This window comes from Neovison vison, chromosome 7 (genome assembly GCF_020171115.1).
Source record: "Neovison vison isolate M4711 chromosome 7, ASM_NN_V1, whole genome shotgun sequence".
NCBI classification, from domain to species: Eukaryota; Metazoa; Chordata; class Mammalia; order Carnivora; family Mustelidae; genus Neogale; species Neogale vison.
In genome coordinates, this window is record NC_058097.1 from 170,867,788 (window position 1) to 170,889,467 (window position 21,680).

Sequence of the window (21,680 nt, forward strand, 5' to 3'; positions counted from 1 at the left end):
GAATCTGTATTTTTAATGAGTATTCTAATTGTTAACTGCCGGGTTAAAAAAAAAAAAAAAAACAGTATTATAGTTTTGAATTTTTCTGTTTTATATGTAAGGTATGAGAATCTACCACCTTTATCAATTTATTATTGAAATATAATTAAAGATTTGATAAATTGGGCTTATATTTGAATTATAAAATCAAATATATTTATTGATACTTTTTCACATTTTATGTAGATTATACATTTTCTAAAATAATTGTGCATTGTACTCATAATCAGAAACTAACTCTATAGAGATCATTATGCTATAATGTGATCAGTAATATAGTGAAGATACATATGATGATGTGTGTAAATAGGAAATAATAACAAAAAATTAGTTTTACCTGAGTTGGGTGGTCATCCAGGATGTTTTACAAGGGGTTGACGTTTGTACAGAGACTTGAAGAAGGCAAGAACACTTCAGAGTGAGAATTAAAAGATTAAAGAAACTGAGAGCTAAAAGTGTGTGTTTGCATAGTAATAAAATAAATTCTATAGCATGTTAATTTTTTTTGTAAATTGTAGTTGACACACAATGTTACAGTAGCATCAGGTGTAGCATAGAGAGACTGGACAACTGTATATATTATGCTAGACTCACCCCAAGGGTAGCTACTATTCTGTCACCATACAATGTCGTACGTTAGTATTTGTGTTAGCAGAGTGTTATTAAAAAGGAGTCAGATTTTTCAGGGGCCTCTATAGCAGAAGAGCATTTCTTTAAGAAGCAGGGTGACCAGATGAGTGCCCTAGGAAGCTAGCCATACTGGGAGGAGGAAAGAAGGGTGAGAAGTTGAGCAGGATAAGGATAGAAGGAGGTGAGAAAACAGGACATACTGTATTCGGGTGATCATCACCTTTATTAAAAATATACAAACAAAAACAAAACAATAAAACCACCTCTACCTTATATTATCCCTTCATGCATACCATTTTTGAAAACATTAGCGGCCTTATACAAAGCTGATTACAAATCAGGTCCGTCGGGAAATCCTAGGCAGCTAACTTAATAAAAGGGTGCACAAGATTCACTTAAAGCAATTGTTGAGAAGTTATATTAATTTTTGGCAGTCTGGAATGCTCCTCCTTCTTAAGGCCTGTGAAAATCACCTGGAAAGCTTGTTAAAATGGATTTCGGGTTTCTACCTCGCTGCAAGAGATTCTGATTCGGAAACTCTGAGTGGGATTTAATAATTTGCACTTCCACTGAGTTCCTAGACAATGCTGATAGTCTGAAACTCACAACACATACAAATAATTTGGATAGATTCAGATATACTCACTCAAAAACCTGATGGAGACTTAGAAATAAAAGCATTTAAGAGCAGTGTGTAACAAAAAATCTGCACGTTGGAGCCTTTAGAGATGGCCTTACAGCCTAATTATGTCATTAAGTGCCAACATTTTTTTTTTATGCTTCAGGTTATCAATCTTCAGCAAGCTGGCTTTTCTTCTGTCTTTGGGAATAATGTCTCATGTTCCCTAAATGATTCCCTAAACGTCTCATGTTCCCTAAATAATGTCTTGTGTTCCCAATCATTTAGGGAATGGGGAAGGAGAAGCACAAGATTGTCAAGGCAGCCAAATATTTCCCTTTTTAATATTTTCCCCTTTTTAAAAACCTCTATTTGTACTAGGAAAAGCAATTCCTGAAGACCTAGGAGACTTCTTATCTCTTATTGTCTAAATCTATCATATGACGTGGCTGGAAACTGAGAAATTATAGATGTGGCATTTGCAACCTCTAATGTGGGCAGATTATGCCAGTAAGAGAGAGGAGGAAAGGATTAGTGGCTAGGCAACCAACCATACTAAGCACATTCTGGAAGGGTAAAAAGAATTTATTTGCTTAGAATGAGTCTAAATGTCATTCTTGGAGAAGAGAATAATATGCAGAGTTATGGAAGAGTACAGAATATCCAGGAAGTGGAACAAAATGTATTTTAACTAGAATATAGAGTAATAGAAGGGAGATGAAACTGCAGAGAGAGGTAAGTGTACTTCCTTTTTTTGTTTGCTTGTTTGTTTTTTTTTTTTTTTTTTTTTTTTTTTGCAATTGTATCTACATTTTGTAGTTATCATGCTCCTATTTATATTTAGTACAAAAGTATGTTTTATCTGGTATGTTTTATCTCAAGGTACGATTGCGGGATACTCCTTCAAAATGTTCAGTAATGATTAGGAAAACTCTATGTATCAGCCTCCTTTGCTGCTGGGTCCCACCCACTGAATCATAAATATTTGGCAGAGCTGATTACTGAAAGAAGTGTGCACAGCCTTCCACTGCCCCTTCATTCTTGCTGCAAATGTTGCCGTATTTCTATCTGTGGCGCTCAAAAGAGGAGAGAAGGGAGGAGCTTGGAACTGCAGGGAGAATCTAGTTCTTTCCATGAGTCCTGAGTCTAAGGAGAGGAGCTTGTGGAGTGATAGCAGCCGTAGTGTCTGCCTCTCCCAGGTGCCAGTTTTTATCAGATCCTCGGAACATGAGAAATTGAGTAAACATGAGCCAGGATCCATTTCTCCTGTTAGATGTTTCCCCCTTGGAAAGTAATAGAAATTCACACCTCTGGTAAGTGTTTCCTTTTGCCCCCTGTGATTATCATTTGCTGTGATCAGAACCATTTAACATTTTAATAGGTCTCTGCCAGTGTCTTCTAGAGTGAAAGTGAAAATCAGTGGGGTGAGGTTTCCGAAACTCTGTGAAGTCCTGAAAAAAAGAAAAGATTAATATAAACGGAAGGTGGTGATTTTATTGTTCTAAAGATGCCTTTGGACTTTTCCCTCTGTAGAATCACAGATACCATGCAGGCCTTATAGCTCTCTTCCCCCTTGCTTTAGAATCTGACTACATACAATTTGCAGAATGGAAGGATCTGAAACCACTCAGCATAAGAAGCTTGCAAAATCAATATAACTCCTATCAGTCAGAGACGCCAAGGACAAGATTCATTTCATGCATCAAACAGAATGTAAAGTTGTGGATTCCTCTACTCCTGGTGAAATATATTTCTGTACAGATACATGAAGTTAATAAAAGCTTAACACTTTGATTGTGTATTGGCAGGACTATTTTTCTCTGTGATTAATGATCTCATATTCCATGCCAATACTATAGCAAACCCTTCTGAAATTATTTACTACTTTTTGAAGGTAGTCTAGTCATCCTTTCTCTGATATGGATTTCTTTAATCACAAAGGATTTTTACTACCTCAGTCATTCATTAAGAATGTATCCCACCCTGTCTTCACTGCTGAACTTAATAAATGTTGTTGGCATAAATTCATCAAATCCTGAGGTCTTTATGCACATGCACACACATGCATAATTTTATATAAAAACAACAAAGTCTATCTTCTTCTTTTCTTGTTTGCTCATATCTTCCTTTCATAAATTTCCTCTCCCTGCAACCCTCCTCTGCCAACTCTTTTTGATTTCAACCTTTTTGATTTCAAATTTGTATGCTTACTAACATGATCCTATCTCTATAGGCACATTCAGACACAAACACATATTTGTACATTCACAGAGCATGATTCATTGTTACTACTGTTATATAAATGCATCACACTTTTAATTTTTCCTCTTATTACTTAAACATAAATCATGGCTCTAATTGACATGTAACTTAACCTTAATATAATATAGTGTATCATGTTGTCAAAGAAAATCAGAGCCAGATAGTAGTTGAAGCAATTATTTAAAAAAAAACAAAAACAAAAACAAAAAAACATTTTTACTCAGGGACTATTGCAGTTGAGGAAAAAGAGATCTCTGTATAGAGCTGAGCTCAACTTTACATACAACATGGACAAAAAGGGATTTCCAGCTAAGGAGTGGGATGAGTTCAATGGATGGAAAATGATGAAGAAGAAACATTAGGAGTATGGGAGGGCTCTGGTCAACCCAGGATTCTTACTGAAAGCAGACTGAAAATGTCAGATATTAGTATCCAAGATGCCCAGATACTGGAGGTGGGAATTCTGGCTAAACTGATTAGCAAGATTCCTGCCACAACTTGGTGCTATGGTCCTGGCAGATGCTGAGGAACTTGACTAAAGTTTGATCAGGGAGAGTCCTTGTCAGTGTACATAACATGATCTATCCAGAACTCTTATTTTGTTTCCAGATATTTATGATTAATGCCCCTTTAAATTTATGTTTGCAAGGCCCAGGACTTTTATTTCTATGAATACATTCTCAAGTGTAAGATTGTTGGGAGTTGTGGGTTTTTTGTTTTTGTTTGTTTGTTTGTTTAGTTTAAAATACTCTAGCCAAAAGGCTTGTGATACTTCAGGTTTTGACTGTATTTATATGTGAGACCCTCTTTCTCCCCAAAGATGCTTTTCTAGCAGTCTTTTACACAGGGTCACAGAATGAATTCTGCCACACATCTATAGTCAGCTTTGGCTTCCCTTCGTTCATACTGGTAGACCTTGAAAGAAAATTACCTTGCAAACATCCTGGTGGTCACATGGACTGTTGAGTCTGATAAAAGGAAAAGGGAACAAGTGCCTTTAGGTAATACAAAGGTCTTTTAACAAAACAGTCCATGACCTTTCTGTCAAAATTCAGAGGAGTTTCAGAGTTCTGAATTTCCTAAGGGCAGACATTGCAAGTGTTTCCCATGCTGCAACGCCCCATGGCCACCAACTTAATATCCTGGCCAAGCCAAGTAATTTTTATTCAATCTGCTTGCCTATGAAATATAACAATATACACTTTGGAACAGCTTTGACAACTGCAGGGAGAATAATTTAAATCTTTTTCCTTTTGTTATACTTTTGAGTTATTAATCTGACTATATATATTCCTAAATACATATTTCTTGGCATTTCACAGAGAAATAAATGTCCTATAGAAAGTATTTAAAACTCCTGAGCATGGTGTTTAAGAGTTTTGATATTTGAATTTTACCAATTTCTTCAGGTTTTACCCAGTAGCTCAGTGAGTACCCTATATGCACTTTAGACTATGTTGTTTGCTGGTTTATAATGTATATACGCTCAGCACTTCCCTTATACATTGTCATTACCTATATCATTCTCTCTGCTTAGGATACCTTTCCCTCTGTTGCATTTAATAATCCTATGTGTCATTCAAGACCCAACACAAATATGTTTTTTCCATGAAATTTTCCATAATTGTTTAACCTGAAGTTGATCTCTCCTAATGCTTTACTCCTGCCACATTTTGTCATATGCTATCCTCATCATGATGTGGGTTCTTCTTTCCTATATATTACATGCTATTGGATTAGGGATAATGCATTCCTAATGTTTTTTTTTTTTGTTTGTTTTGTTTTGTTTTGTTTTTCTCAAAGATTCTTACCTGTAGAAGGAACCAAGAAAATACTTACAGGGTCCATAATTTTTATAGAGACCATATAATGTGATATTTTGTCATCAAAGGTATCCAGGGTTGAAAACCAGTCATTTACTGTGACCTTGGAGAAATTATTCTGAACCTGTGCTTTCTTGCTTGTGAAATGAATGTAATATCACTTACATTTCTGGGAAATTATGAGAATTAATCATCTATGTAAAACATCTGTCCATGTCTGATATATACTTGTATATAATAAATACTGGATGGTGTTTTTTTAAGCATAAATGACAGGGGGTACCTTGGAGGGTCAGTCAGTTAAGCATCTGCCTTTGGCTCATGTCATGATCCCAGGGTTCTGGGATCAAGCCCCACATCAGACTCCCTGCTCAGCGGGAAGCCAGCTTTCCCCTCTCCTTCTCCAACTCCCCCTGCTTCTGTTCTTGCTCTCGCTGTCTCTCTGTCTCTCTCTCTCTCTCTCTCTGTCAAATAAATAAATAAATAAATAAAATCTTCAAAAAAAAATAAGAATAAATGACAGGGAACTATGGTTATGGCTGCCATAATAAGTGATTCTTTAAATGTAGGTAGAAACACTGCAAATCTGTTGAACAGAAGTTTGCATTTCTGCAATTATTATTTTTGTTATATTTCTGTGGGAAAGCAAACCTTAAGATCTTATGACACTACTCCAGATCTTTGAATTTTATGAGACTTAAATCTGAAGACATTGGACACACTCTGGAAGACTTTTTCATTTAAAACAAAAGCTTAAAAACAAAGTAAATTGGAAACATTAAAACACTACTCCAAGATAAGCTTTATTTTTATAATTTTTGCATTTAGAATAAAGTGAGAGGGCTGCCTGGGTGGCTCAGTGGGTTAAGCCTCTGCCTTCGGCTCAGGTTATGATCCCAGGATCCTGGGATTGAGCCCCGCATTGGGCTCTCTGATCAGCAGGGAGCCTGCTTCCCTTCCTCTCTCTCTGCCTACTTGTATTCTCTGTCTGTCAAATGAATAAATAAAATCTTAAAAAAAAAAAGAATAAAGTGAGAAATATTCATTCTGACAGGACAGCAAAGGAGCAAAAAGTGTAAGGAAGGATTTGAAGGATGGTGAGGACAAGTCTGAGGACACAGAAACCAGTTTGTAGGAGCTCCCGCTGGCCTGACCTAGGATCATCATTAAATTAAGTAAATATTAGTAGAAAAAGGAAGAGATACATAGTTCTAAGCATTCATTATTCTATACAGACTAGTGTGTAATTATTCATTAAAAATACTATCTGATAATTAATTTCAAAATGAAGGAGTGGATAAAATATATGACATCCAAATTCTGAAAAGAAAGGAACTATATAGCTCTAAAGGAACTATATAGCTCCCTGGAGAAAGGGAGATGAGGTGATTTTTCTATCTAGATTGACAAGAGTAGGTGAAGGCACTCCAGGTTGATGTGAGAATCTTTAAATTCATTTTAATTTCAGTTTCAGTTAATTCATGCAAATGAAAATAGACAAAACTACATTTAAAGATTTTCGAGAAATATGCTTTGATTGATAATTAAATATGGCACATGTAAGAGGAAAGATACGGAAACTGAGCAGAGAAAACGGAAGGAGAATAAAGGTCATTTCAAGCCAGAGGGAAGATGACCTTGACCTTGACAAAACCCAAGAGCACCAATATTTTAAGTGTTGAGTTCATACCAATAGAACTGTAAGTTCAGAAAACCTGATTTGAGAGCAGCTCATTAAATGGATTGAGAAAAGAAATCAATTAATATATAGTGCTATAAATAGATAATGAGGACTTGAGCTAGGACAGTATTTACAAGTAAAAGTGTTCAAATATTCAGAGTTGGAGAAGAGATGGGATTGAATCAAACAGCTGATTGTCTTTGAGAACTAAAGAAAATAATTAGCTAAATAATGGCCCCCGAATTCCCATCTTGAGTGAAATCGAACATGTTTATTGTCAACATTGACACCAATGGGAAAACTGAACAAAATGTCAAACCCCTTTGAAGGCACTGGAGAATCATTAGTGTGCAAGGTGGCAAGTACTCAAAGGACTAATCTCTGAGAAATGAAGTACTAAGAAGTTAACAACAGAGGCTATGCAGTAGATTATTTAGAAATATGAGCACCACCATTCTTGTACACTCACTTACAATATGATTTTAAACATTTTCCCATGAAATGAAGTGTATTTCTCTGCCCCTTGAATGTGTCCTGAACTTGTGACTTGCTTTGTGCCAGAGGCAGTATGGCAGATGGGATGCCATACTACTCGGAAGCCTAAATCTGAAAGTACTCCTTTATTTTTGCTGATTTTCTTAACACCCTAACCAACTGGAATATGAATAAGCACAGGCTAACTTTCTTGGTGATGAGGGACCCATGAGACACTATCTTCACTCACAACTGATAGTGAGTCAACCACAGAAACAGAGCCATTTATTTGACCAGGAAATGATCACAGAAGCAAAAGCAAGCCCAGCCTGAAGGAGCCATGCCCAGATGAGCTTAGGCCAAATTTCTGACATTAAGAATCATGAAATAAATGAATGACAATGAAATGGACAAATTTCTAAAAATAATGAGTATCACTAATATTGACATAGGGACAGTTAAGGATATCTGAACAGTCCATATCGCTTAAAGCGTTAAATCTGTAAATAAAGACCTTCTCACAAAGGAAACTGCAAACCAGATGGTTTACATGTCAATTCTACTCATTCAGGTGAGAAATACTGCCAGTCTCACACAAATTATTTCAGATAATAGGAAAGGAAGGCACACGTCCCAATTTTTTATGAGCTAAACATAATCTAGATACGAAGCTTTATATGGATTTGAGGACAAAGGACTTTATAACTAAATTTCTCCCATGACAATAAATGTAAAAATCCTAAACAAAATAGTAACCAACTGAATCTAACAGAATTGTACATAACCAACAAAATGATTGATTTCAGTAATGACAGTTTGATTTAATGTAGTCATTAATCATATGTGAAATGAATCAGTATAATCCAGCACATCAATAGTGTAAAAGGAAAAATGTATGTGATCATCTCAGTGGATACATTTGTGAGACCAGTTTTTCCTGCGACACTGCTACATTACAAATTACTCTGAAAGTCTGATTGATGGTTTACAATCAAATTTAGTTTTCAACTCATGTTGAAGCATCCCTAGGGTGTGTCTGCTTCAGAGTATGAATCAAATTCAGGTTTGCTGTATATGTTTTCTTCCTGAAGAAGCCTGAAGTTGCAGGAGTTATCTGGGGAAATTTCTTCATGGGGCCATTAACAGGAGAATGAGAAACTAAGCCAAATTAGACAGACAACATTTATAGTCTTCAATGTGTCCTGTCCATTAACATTCTGTTGAAGAGTCACATGACCAAATGAATGGTGTGGAGGGTTCTCTCCTGCCTACATGTGTAAGGTGGCCAAGGGTGTGAGGAACAGAAGAGCTGTAAGCAAATAACATACACCACAATGAAAAAAAAGAAAATAAAAAACTAAAATATTGGACAGCATTCAGATCCCACTCATGATTAAAACCGAACAGATTTAGAAACCAAAAATAAAATAAAGCATTTTTTTATATCTGATTTTAAAAAATTGAAAAGTTAACTAAAAAAGCCTATCGGAAATACCATATTTGTGGTCTTAAAAGTTTTTCCCCCTGCAGTCTGGAATAAGAAAAAAGTGTCTCTATCCCTGTAATTTGGAATAAACAAAGGATGTGTTTATTACATGTTTTACTGAACATTGTAGAACAATTCTTGGTCCTTGATAGCAAAGTAAGATAAAGAATTTAAATAAAAGACTTAAGGATTGAAAAAATAAAAAATACCTTTGCAGACAATATGATTATACTTATAAGAAAATACAAAATGCTCCACAAATAATTTTTATAGTTGATAATTTGCTGAATGAAAAATCATACAAAGATCCATGTTTTAATATGCTAGCAATATATAATTTTAAATGTTTGTAAGACATAATATTTATAATCAGATAAAAATATTGTTCATACAATTACAAAATTAAGTGGTACAACTCCAGTGAACAGCTCTGAATATAAAAGATGAATACTTTGATCTATACTTATATTATCAATGTGTATTCATCAAAAGGCACCATTAAGAGATTGAAAATTCCAACAGCAGGAGAGGTAATTATGTTTTCTTTTTTTTTCTTTTTTTTTATGTTTTCGATACACTTCAATACACTTAACCATCAAAGAGCTCATGTATGGACTATATAAGTATCACCTACAAATAAATAATAAGCAATGGGCAAACCAATGCACAAAAAGCAAAAGGCATGAGCAGGCATTTTATAAAAAATAATATTTAAGGCGCCTGGGTGGCTGAGTCAGCTAGGCATCTGCCTTTGGCTCAAGACATGATCCCAGGATCCTGGGTTTGCGCTCCAGGTTGACTCCCCTGTTCAGTGAGGAGTCTGCTTCTCTCTTTCCCTTGACTCCTCTCCCTGCTTGTGTGCTCTCTCACTCATTCTCTTTCAAATAAAGTCTTTTTAAAAAACTCATATTTAAATATCATTTTTTGTAAGTTACTCACTTTGGATCACCAGTAAAATATAAATTACAGCTAAAAATGCAGTACTATTGTACAACCAGTAGAGTGACTGGAAATTTAAAAATAATGACAATACCACAGTTTATAAGACTTTGAGGCAATTGAAATTCTTCACCTCTTCTATGATATAGCTGATTTGGAAAATTCTCTGGCAGTATTTACTGAAGCTGAAAATGTATTTTCTATAATGAAGCAATTCCTTTCTTAGTTATTTACTTGGCATACATGTATTTGTATGTTAAATACAAGGCCTATGAAATATTCATATTCATAACCAAAACTTGGGGAAAACGGTACCTTTTGACATTAGAATAGATGCATTGCAATATAATTACTCGTTACTATACTATGCAGTGATAAAAACTAACACACTATTTCTCCACATAATATGGACGAGTTTCACAAACTCCATGTTGTATAAAACAAATGAAATAACAGCCATTCAGTGAAACTTTTTGGGGGGCTCTCATGCGATTTTTTTCTGTGTTAGACAGGACTATGAAGAGCTAGAAAAGCAGCTGAAAGAAGTCTTTAAGGAGCGAACCAACATCCTCCATCAGCTGACAAAGACATCAAGAGAACTTGATGGAATTAAATTCAACCTTCAGGTGAGATGCAAACTAATTTTCCGGGCGGCAAAGGCTGAGAAGTCACCTGGTTTGTCTCGGTGAATTAGCATTAAAGACTCCTGCATTTTTTAACCAGTTTTGAATATGTTTCGGGGTTTGACCAAGGGAGTTATTTATTATCATACGGGCTTTGAAAAGAAATGTCATTTGAAATGCAGTCTGGGAATCTGTGGTTTGCAAATTCAGAAAGGAGAAAATTATGTGCTTGGCAAGGCCATCAGTCTCTCATAGCCTCTAAGATCAATTTGACCCCTGTGTTGAAAATAGGAATGATCTCTAGAAGAGAACTTTTAATTCCACAAAGGATAATTCTCAAGAATCTTTAATAATCCTCATTGCTAAAATGGGAAAATGTCTTAGAAAGCCAAGAGTCATCTATGAAAATGTATTAATACTCCATGAAATCTCAACCAAAAACTAGGTCTATGTCTGATAAGATGAATTTTCTGAAATATCTGATATTTTGATATTTGAGCGAACAGTGAATTTTTTGAGGACATAATTTTAATTTTCATAATGTATCTATCTGTAAGATAGGTACTATTGATGTGACTTTTTTTCTTATTATACATGAGGGATTATGCTTAGATAAGTTATTTTTGAACGTCACAAAAGAAACCAGTTTAAATACAGAAAATCTGGCTTCAGGGCTTATGTATTAGTTACTGCACAAAACCATGTTTCTGAACCATGTGGAGTCAGTGCTGTCCTTAGCTTTCTTTTCCTTGAAGGTGATGATGATGATGATGATGGTGTCCATAGCCACAACAGCTTATTGAACATGGTCAAGGCCTTGTGTTAGGTATTCTTTGTACAATCCTTATTTTTTACATAAAGACTGCTCTGGTTACTAGTAGTTTCATCCTGTAGGTAAGAAAGCAAGACCTAGAGAAAGGTTAAGCAGCTCTAGGGGACACAGAGAGAATTAGGTGACAGCGCAGGTATAGGAGCCCAGTGCCCAAGCTCTTGTTCTAGAAGTTATGTTGCAACTTGAGGACATAAAAATAAGAGCAGAAAAACCACCCATATTCCATTAGAGTACAGAGACAGGCAGCAGGGTAAGGACAGTGCTGCGATGTAAGAATATATAGAACATTAGGGAAGCCCTGACTTGGATGAAAAGGGAACTAAGTGAAATTTCTATAGGAAGCGGACACCAGAGTTGCACCTTATCATTAGGTAGAAATTCACCAATTATATGAGGCTGCAAAAAATATTCAGTACACCTGCACCTTCTCAGATTCAGGAAACACCTGGTACTTCGAAACTCTATCACGCATATGGTGAGATGCTTGTGTATGACCAGGACACAGTGTCTCACTGGTAGCCTAAGTTAAGACACCCAATCACATTTTGAAAAATTGCTTGATAAGAATGTATAATTTCATAGAATCATGTTTCTTAAAAGGGTAACAATTGTACCACTGAATGTACTTGCAATTTTTAAAATGCCTTTTTTCCATTTCCTGTCAGCCAGTGTACAAGGTATTTTTCATTTTTTATCTTATTAAATCCTCTTAGCAACCTCTTCACAAAATTTTACTCATCAAATGAGGCAACAAGTCTCAGATAGGCCAAGGAAGTGCCTGGTCATATATCTGATAAATACTGATTCTAGGTTTTAAACTCAGAGTGAATACTACATAGCCCATTCTATACTTTTCCTCTAGTGGGACTTCATGAAGATAGGAGCTTTGAAAGTCTTGTAGTCTTTTCTCTGTAACCATAGCCCCAGGATGGGATGGTAATGGATGGTAACACAGGTCAGCCAGTAAGTATTATGTTGATCCGTTAGTAGGTGTCTCAACCTTTAACATCCTTATAGGAACTAAGAGTATTTTCCAAGTATAATCCACTTCCCTGGACGTTTCTGGGTAAATGATAATTAAGAACATGCTGGCTCTCCTACTAAGATATATCTTGCTGACTCCTATCTGTACCTGCACTTTCCATTTCTGCATCTCATGTTCTTTTTCATTTGTTTGTTTTTTGGTTTTAAATTTCTTGAAGACAGTCATCTGCTTGATCATAGTTTCCTTCAGAATGCCCAGAATATAACAGATGGTCAATAAATGAATAGGCATGTTTTAATGTATTTTTCATCAATTGTTATTCCACATCTGTTTTGTCCTCAGAGCTTTTCAGTAACTGTCTAAAGTAGACACGTCAAAAATCTCATCCCTGATCTTCACCTAAGGAAGTCAAAGAGCAGATTCTATGACCTGCTCTAGGCTATAGAGGTGGGGCTTGATCTCAGGACCCCAGGATTATGATCTGAGCCGAAGGCAGGTGCTTAACTGACTGAGCCACCCAGGTGCCCAGAAAGAATTTTCTCTCATGTAATTTAGCCCATCACATCCCAATCAGAATGCTGATTCCACTGTATGAAAGTTACCTGATTTTAGCATTAGCCTATAAAATTTGTGAAGGCAGACTCTGCACAAGACTTTGCGTAATTCATGATAGGTACTTGTTAAGTAGATATTAAGTAAACAAAGTATTTGCCATTCCTAAGACTGTCAATTTTCTGCCTGCCACAGCTGCTTTTCCTGCAAACAATATCACACCTCTTCAGTTTCAACGTCTAATATCAAGAAAGATAGGTTACCCTGTTAAATAGTTTATGGAGTACAAATAAGAAAGTTCTTAGGGAAGACTTAATGGGAGGGATTCTGTAATGAGAAGAGCTCGGTGCACTTTTCTACTTGAAGTCACGGTCTGTGGATGTGGAATTTGCCAGAGTAAATAAACACTAATGACTGAGATGATACTTTATTTTTCCCCCTTTATATGCCCTATCTTGTCAGAGCAGTTACAATTTTACATAACCTTAGTTTTTCTGTGTATTCTGCTGCATTACTCATTAATAATAAATAGACAAGACCAAACAGGTACATACATGCTTTTGGGCTTCTTTGATCGTGAATTATGTCATTACTTAGCAGATTCAGAAAGGTCTTTTATGTCCGTGTGAATTTGTAGAAACGATGCCAGAGCTGGCTTGACATGCTTACAGAGAACACAATGAAACTTCAGCTGAAGAGCAGAAGATGTGTTTTATACTCACTTGTAAAGAGACCTAGGTATTGGAGAACGTTTTCCCCTCCACCGAACCTCTAAGGGCTGAGGCTGTTTATTCCCTTTCACCACTGGGTAGCACCTGTGCTTGGTGTCATAAAATTCCTGTGGGCACCCTTAGAGCCCTGACGATCACCGTGCCTCATTTGCACCTTCTTGTTTCAGGACGGAAGAGCAGTCACACCTGTGCCGTAGAGACAAAAGTAAAGTGAGCCCCAATTTATCACTTGAATAAGATTTTCTTTTCCCACTTTTCTTATCAGTCTGTGAAAAATGATGAGAGATCTTCCAAAACTGATGTTGAGAAGCTTCTGGAAATAGGTCAGAGACAAAGGTAAGACTGTGATTTCCTTTCATTTTCTCAGTTTTTTTTTTTTTTTTTTCCCCAGAGTGTCAAACTCCACTCAGAAATTTCACAAAAATTGGGTCATTCAAAATGCATTAATTCACTTCTCTTCTTACTGACTCTTGAAGGGCTCAGAATCTTACTGAAATGCAGGTTTGTATACAGTAAATCTATGGTGGGGCTAGAAATTGTGCATTTCTAGCAAGTTCGCTAGTGATCATAACACTATGTTGCTTGTCTGCAGATCACAGAATGTTTACATGTCTGTAGAATTTTCCCCAATATCCTAGTAAGATAGACCCCAGCAAGTCTGCCGGTCAACAGACAGATGCAATAACACTGCTTTCAGTGGGCCGTTTGTAATAGTATCAAAACTTAATCATGGTGGTAAATGGTGGGGGTGGTGAAGAATGGGGTAATCTTATTAACAATATAAGTAGAATTAATCTAATCTTATTAGTGTTGGATTGTGTTTTTTTAAAGTGTATTGTGAGATAGATTTCTATGCAGTATGAAAAGCTATATGATTGAAATTGCCTCTCAAAGGAAAAAGATACTTTAAGTAGAAACAAGCTACTATTTGTTATACATTTAGAGACTCTGCCAGATGCTTTATATATATTTTCCCATTTCACCCTCACTGTTGTCTTATAAACAGTTATGATTATCACTGTTTAAAAGATAGGAAACGGTTGCTCAAAGGGCCTAAATGAGTTGAAGAGAGTTGTGTTAGGTGGAATTTCCTCGACTGCTCTCACCCAGTGGACACACCTTTTCATGTTAGTTATCTGATCACGAAGCCGCCTATATAATCTTCATAGCAGAAGATCAATTTCAGTGTTTTATCCCGAGTTTGAAAACTTGTTTAAAATGTGTTAACTTGTATAATGTACACGAAGTCAGAATAGAAAACTCAGTAAATTCTAAAAATAGGTAATGTCTCAGAAGGATATGACATTAGATACATTAATTTTTGTTGATTATTTAGAAAGAGATCATGGTTCCCTGAAGGTGACGCAGGCTGTGTATCTCGTTTTGAAAAGAAGAGATACTAATAAACCATCAAAGAAAAAGAGTATTATTTTGGAATATTAAAAAATATTGATTGATGGCAAATTTAAATCTTTTTTTTTTTTAAGATTTTATTTATTTGACAGAGAGAAATCACAAGTAGGCAGAGAGGCAGGCAGAGAGAGAGAGGGGAGAAAGCATGTTCCCCGCGGAGCAGAGAGCCTGACGTGGGGCTCGATCCCAGAACCCTGGGATCATGACCTGAGCCGAAGGCAGAGACTTTAACCCACTGAGCCACCCAAGCGCCCCGACTGATGGCAAATTTAGAAGTATTATCTGAGTCTGAACAGCACACTGTGTTGTAGGTGCCATTCTGTCTGAACGTCCTGCTCCTCCTAACTCTGCTTCCTCTGGGGTGCTTGCCACCTAACACTTACCTGCAGAAGTGGTCTCAAGAAGTAATGCTTCTTTAATGTGACTCCCAACATCACTCACAGTTAATAGGTCAGAGGTGATCACCAAGACAAAACCAAATCAATTGGAATTTCCCTTTTGGAATTGTAATCAAGAGGCAGCTAATCAGTCTCCCTGTGTAGCTGGAACTAGACTTAAATAAGTAAACTCAGAGGTTATGGGGTGGGCCATATACAACCATGCAGAGAGAGCAAAGAATGCCTTTCTGTTGAGACAGAGAAAGGAATGTGTGTGCATATTTTTGTGTGCACATGTGTGTGGGAGGGAGTGAGCACAAATGTTGTATTGACTCTTGAGTGTTACATTTTCAGAAATATTTTGACAGCCTAGATAATATTCATAGCAGAAGACCAGATCTAAAACATACCATACAAAGAGCAAGAGTGTGTACCCATGAATTGGAGACTTGGGGGGGTGGGTAGGAGGGTAACCTAAAGTCTCTGAAAACTGTCTTAGGAAAAAAAGTGATAAGACATTTTATTCACTGTTGTGGTTGGTGGGTGGAGATTCCTAGAAGGCAATTTTAGACTCTGTGTACCAAAGGATTGTAAAATATCGTGTTCTCTGAAAACAAAAAAGAATAGGCGGGATAGTGCTCCATCTGAGATGTTTTTACAATACAAGTTGGTAGCCACTTGAAAAAAAAAAATGCCTTCCTGTAGTGTATTTGGGAGAGTGTGGTTTTTATATTTATAATTTGATATGAAGATGTATGAAGCCAAATCCCTTGTAGTAAAATTCTGTACAGAAATGTCTCAACATGCTGAGCAACCTATCACAGATGTCACTGGAGCCATCATCAGTTCTTTTTTCTTACAATTTTTTAATAATTTTTAAAATTATATACCTCATTAGATTTTGATGTAGTGTTCTATGATTCATTGTTGCATATAACACCCAGTGCTCCATGTAATACATGCCCCCCTTAATTCCTATCACTGAGATAACCCATCCCCCACCCCCCTCCCCTCTGAATCAAACCCTCAGTTTGATTCCTGGAGTCCATAGTCTGTCATGATTCATCTCCCCCTCTGCTTTATCCCCCTTCAATTCCCCCTTCCTTCTCCTAATGTCCTCCATGCTATTCCTTATGCTCCACCATTAAAAGAAACCATATGACAATTGTCTTTCTCTGTTTGACTTCTTTCCCTTAGCAGAATCTCCTCTAATTCCACCCATGTTGATGCAAATGGTGGGTATTCATCCTTTCTGATAGCTGAGTAATATTCCATTGTATATATGGACCACATCCTCTTTATCCATTCATCTGTTGAAGGGCATCCGGGCTCCTTCCACAGTTTGGCAACTGTGGACATTGCTGCTATGAATGTTGGGGTACATATGGCCCTTCTTTTCACTACATCTGTGTCTTTGGGGTAAATGCCCAGTAGTGTAATTGCTGGGTCATAGGGTAACTCTATTTTTAATTTTTTGAGGAATCTCCTTGCTTTCCAAAGTGGCTGTACCAACTGCATTCCCACCAACAGTGTAAGAGGGTTCCCCCTTCTCTACAAACTCTCCAATATTTGTTGTTCTTGTCAGTTTTTGCCATTCTAACTGGTGTAAGCTGGTATTTCAATGTGGTTTTGATTTTAATTTCCCAGATAGTTAATGATGTTGAACATTTTGCAATTTTGCATATTTTCTGTTAGCCATTTGTATGTCTTCTTTGGAGAAGTGTCTGTTCATGTCTTCTGCCCATTTTTTGACTTGATTATTTGTTTTTCAGGTGTTGAGTTTAAGAAGTTCTTTATAGATCTTGGATATCAGCCCTTTGTTCGTAGTGTCATTTGTGAATATCTTCTCCCATTCTGTGGGTGGTCTCTACTTTTGTTTTGTTGACTGTTTCCTTTGTTGTGCAGAAGCTTTTATCTTGATGAAGTTCCAGAAGTTCATTTTTGCTTTTGTTCCCCTTACCTTTGAAGACATGTTTTGAAAGAAGTTGCTGTGGCCAATGTCGAAAAGGTTACTGCCTATGTTCTCCTCTAGGATTTTTATGGATTCCTATTTCACGTTGATGTCTTTCATCCATTTAGAATTTTTCTTTGTGTATGGTATAAGAGAATGGTCATGTTTCATTGTTCCATATGTAGCTAATTTTTCCAGCACCATTTATTGAAGAGACTGTCTTTTTTCCATTGGATATTTTTTTCCTGCTTTGTTGAAGATTAGTTGACCACAGAATTGAGGGTACATATATGGGCTCTCTATTCTGTTACACTAGTCTATGTCTGTTTTTCTGCCGGTAGCATGCTGTCTTGGCGATCACAGCTTTTTAATGTACCTTGAAATTGGGCAAAGTGATGCCATTCCTTGTTTTTCTTTTTCAACATTTCCTTGGCAATTCGGTGTCTTTTCTGGTTCCATATAAATTTTAGGATTGTTTGTTCCAGCACTTTGAAAAATGCCATTGGTATTTTGATCAGGATGGTGTTCAAAGAGTTCCTTAGAATTAAAGACTCAGCTCGGTATCCCAAATAAAACCCTAGAGTAGTTGGAATAGTTGAGGTAAATCCCTGGTGGTGGAGGGGGCCTATGAGCGAGTCAGAAGTCCTCTCTCATAGGATTATAATTTAGCAGGACTGTGAGGCAGAGACTGGTTGCTCTCATGAGAGCCATGAGAATGAGCAACAATAAGCTGTAAGGCAAAGTGTATATAAAGACATTTAGAAGTTTCAAAAAACCATCTTTATCATTCTGTTAGCTTTCCTTGATGTATGTGGGAATTTTTGATACACACACACACACACACGTTTTTAATAAAAATATATACTATTTTATATTTTAATATATACTATTTTATAGTTTAATTTAAAAATATCTATCATTTAAAATGATAATTTTAAAATTCAAAAATAATCATGAAATTATTATCATTTTAAAATCTTACTATATTTTTTTTTATCAGTTAGAAATACAATATTTTGTGTTTCCATTCAGTGCTTGTTGAAGATCTGAGTGTTAGGGATACTGTGTAGATCCTTCCATCCTTCCCTTCCTTTTTTCTTTCCCTCCTCTTTCCCTCTCTCTGTTAAAGGTAGTGTAATGACTCTAGAGTTTGAACACATAGGCTTTAGAACACAATTTCACCACCTTTCTCTGTATCAGTCTTCTCTCTGTAGTAGTACGTCATAGTTTGGTGTGAACAATCTAAGAGTGTCTGATGCATTGTAAGCCTACAACATATGTATACATTACTACACTATCTTATGCCACAAACTTTTGTGTGGAAGATAGCAGAAAGAATAATGGAAGTCTAAATTTAAATGTCTATATATGAAACAATCTTGATAAATGATACAGATTTGAGGAAGGAATGGAAGCTGAGACTTAAGTATGCTCTAAGCAAAAGCACGCTATGAGCTTCACGTACGCAAACATAAATCATCTACAAACCAAAGTGACTATAATTATTTTATAACTCGTTCCAATTATATTTTGCCTTGACAAACAAAGTTCAAATTGATTTTAGCAATCATATAGACTCTTACTGATATTCTGAAATATCTGGGACCTAAGGGTTTCTAGAGTAAGAAATCTGGGAGCATCATTAAATCCCAGTGGATGAAAGAACAGCTTGTGGTTGTGTAGGATATGGTGGTCAAAGAATGAACTTAGGGCCTGCAGTGATCCTGGTGGTTATGCCAGAGATCTCATGTTTATTAAGTGATTATTTTCCAGGCATTGTACTAAGTATTTTGCCTACATTATGTCATCTAAACCTCATTACAAACTTATCAGATAGCTCTATTAGTATACCCATTTTATAGATGAAGAAAGTGGGCCTAAAAAGGTGCACTCCTTTCCCTAGTCTCTGTAGTGTGGTTGCTCACAAAGGTTGTAGAGGTAGTCTTTTGGCACTAGGTTGGGAAATTTAAATGAATTTGAGTTCTGCTGGTAAGGCTAGGAAATCTTTCTGTTTGGCTGTTGTTGCTTTAAAGGAGTTTATTCCTATAGCCAGAATAAAACACGTGTGTGCACATGCGCACACACACACACACTTACAAACTAAACCCTCATCTGGTATCAAAACTTTTGGAAGTGGTGGCTTAGGTGATAAAATGGGGGCACACAAAGATAGAATGATTTATCATAAATGAGTCCATCTTCAACCCTTGAGAGGAATGCAAAATTATGGAAATGTTTATATTTTTAACAAGTGAGACAAGATCCGTGTGCATTACTGAGCTTGAGAGATAATGTGTATATACATGCAGACATGTATTTCTCTTATTAACCACAGTAAATGAGGCACCCTCAAGTTCAAAATAAGTGTCTTTTCTTTTCATTTTTATAAAAAGTTTCAGGCCTTATAAAGGATGTCTAAAGTACACTGCCTTAGAATTAATCAATTAGGAGCATCCAAGGGGAGTTGTAATTTTATCCTATCAGCAAGTCCGTGGCAACTTTTTTTCTAAGCAGCATGTTCATATCCTGGCATGCTGTCACTAAAATTAGCTTTTCAACTCTAATTATTACGTTGATTTGATTTAACACATTATGCAGCTCACAGATGATTCACACAGTGGGATTCTTACTAGACACAATAGCAAGGCAATTTCCTTTAAGTACAGCTTGCTTTTAGTATTTGCATGGAACAGAAAACTTTATTCTTAGAATCCTCAAATAAATCCTGCATGCTTAAGTGTGTCCCTACATACAATTCTTGTTATCTGTTTCCTAAATGTATGTCGACAGCAAAGCCTCCTTTCATAATGTACAGAGGAAATAACAGAATTATGTCTCTCTTTTGCTCTCTGTTTTCTCCTAGAGAACAAATGAAGTCTCTCCAGGAGGTCCTGCAAAATCAACTTAAAGAGACAACCGAGAAAGCAGAAAAACAACAAGCTACTGTAAGTATGTTTCTTTCTCGTGTCCTTTGCTCTGGGGCTGGGAAATCATTTTTTAAAATAGACTCAGTTCCTAGAAACAAGATAAAAGGTTCACTCCTCATAAATGGTGTATAAGATGGTTCTGGAAAATAAAGTAGAAATGTAGTGAGAAAATCTGGAGAGAAGTTTGAATCTCAAGCCTTGGGGGTGTGTCAGAATCACTTGATTATGCCGTAATTCAGGATCCATTGGTGTGGGGCTGATACCAGCACTTTTGTCCCACTCTTGACCTCTGTTTTCATCAATAAATGAGGGCTGGGAATTAGAAGACCCCTAACAATCAAATACAACAAAAATCTTTTCTTGGAATGAATGCCGACCAAGTATTTTTATGATCTGGTGACTGCATTTTCTTCACTGTATCCCCACCGCTCATCTACAGAACAGGAATCTCTCCATGGTGGGGCCATACACTGCCTGTTTAATCAACTCCACAGGTAATTCTGATACACCCCAAGGCTTGAGAATCAAACTTCTCTTCAGATTTTCTTTCTTTCTTTCTTTTTTTTTTTTTTTAAGATTTTATTTATTTATTTGACAGAGCGAGATCACAAGTAGGCAGAGAGGCAGGCAGAGAGAGAGAGAGGAGGAAGCAGGCTCCCTGCCGAGCAGAGAGCCCGATGCGGGACTCGATCCCAGGACCCTGAGATCATGACCTGAGCCGAAGGCAGCGGCTTAACCCACTGAGCCACCCAGGCGCCCCCTCTTCAGATTTCCTCACTGCATTTCGACTTTATTCTCCAGAACCATCTTACATACCATTTATGGGGACTGGACCTTTTATCTTGTTTCTAGGACCTGAGTCTGTTTTAAAATATAACATATAAGTGGAACATTTAAGGTACAGTTAGTCCAATCAGGAAATGACCACCATTGAGAATTCAGTTTATTTCTCACAGTTCTCAGGGGGGTGGCATGACTTGTGACAGGTGAATGTCCAGGGAAGTACTCGGGTAGGTCATGAGGCAAAGGGAGGTAAGAAACTGCGGGCAAGAGCCTTTATTGTGGTTTCTGTGGGGAAGATGTGTGAGGAAGGGGAAGCAGCTTAGGAGGAGTCCAAGTGAATGATCTCAGCAGGCTCTGGGGCATAGGGAATGCCCCTAGTTGTCTGGTATCTGACTCTGGGATGGTTAGGGCAGGTGTGTAATGGCTTGGTCTGTGAGGACATGCCAGTACAGAGGGGTGGCTGAGGTTCAGGGTCCTGGGTTGGTTAGTTTGTTTTTGAAAAGCATGTCACCAAGAGTACTTGTTCAGTGTTTCCAGCTGAATGACTAATATG

At 36.8% G+C, this 21,680-nt stretch overlaps 1 protein-coding gene across 1 annotated transcript in view; it reads left to right on the top strand.

Annotated features, from left to right (window-relative positions):
• LUZP2 (leucine zipper protein 2) overlaps positions 1–21,680 on the top strand; it is a 467,898-nt gene that overhangs the window by 200,163 nt on the left and 246,055 nt on the right. Inside the window, exons 2-4 of the mRNA XM_044258974.1 lie at positions 10,466–10,579; positions 13,942–14,012; positions 20,281–20,362. Coding sequence (XP_044114909.1) covers positions 20,288–20,362 — 75 coding nt within the window. The 5' untranslated portion in view covers positions 10,466–10,579; positions 13,942–14,012; positions 20,281–20,287. The remainder of the gene's footprint in view (positions 1–10,465; positions 10,580–13,941; positions 14,013–20,280; positions 20,363–21,680) is intronic.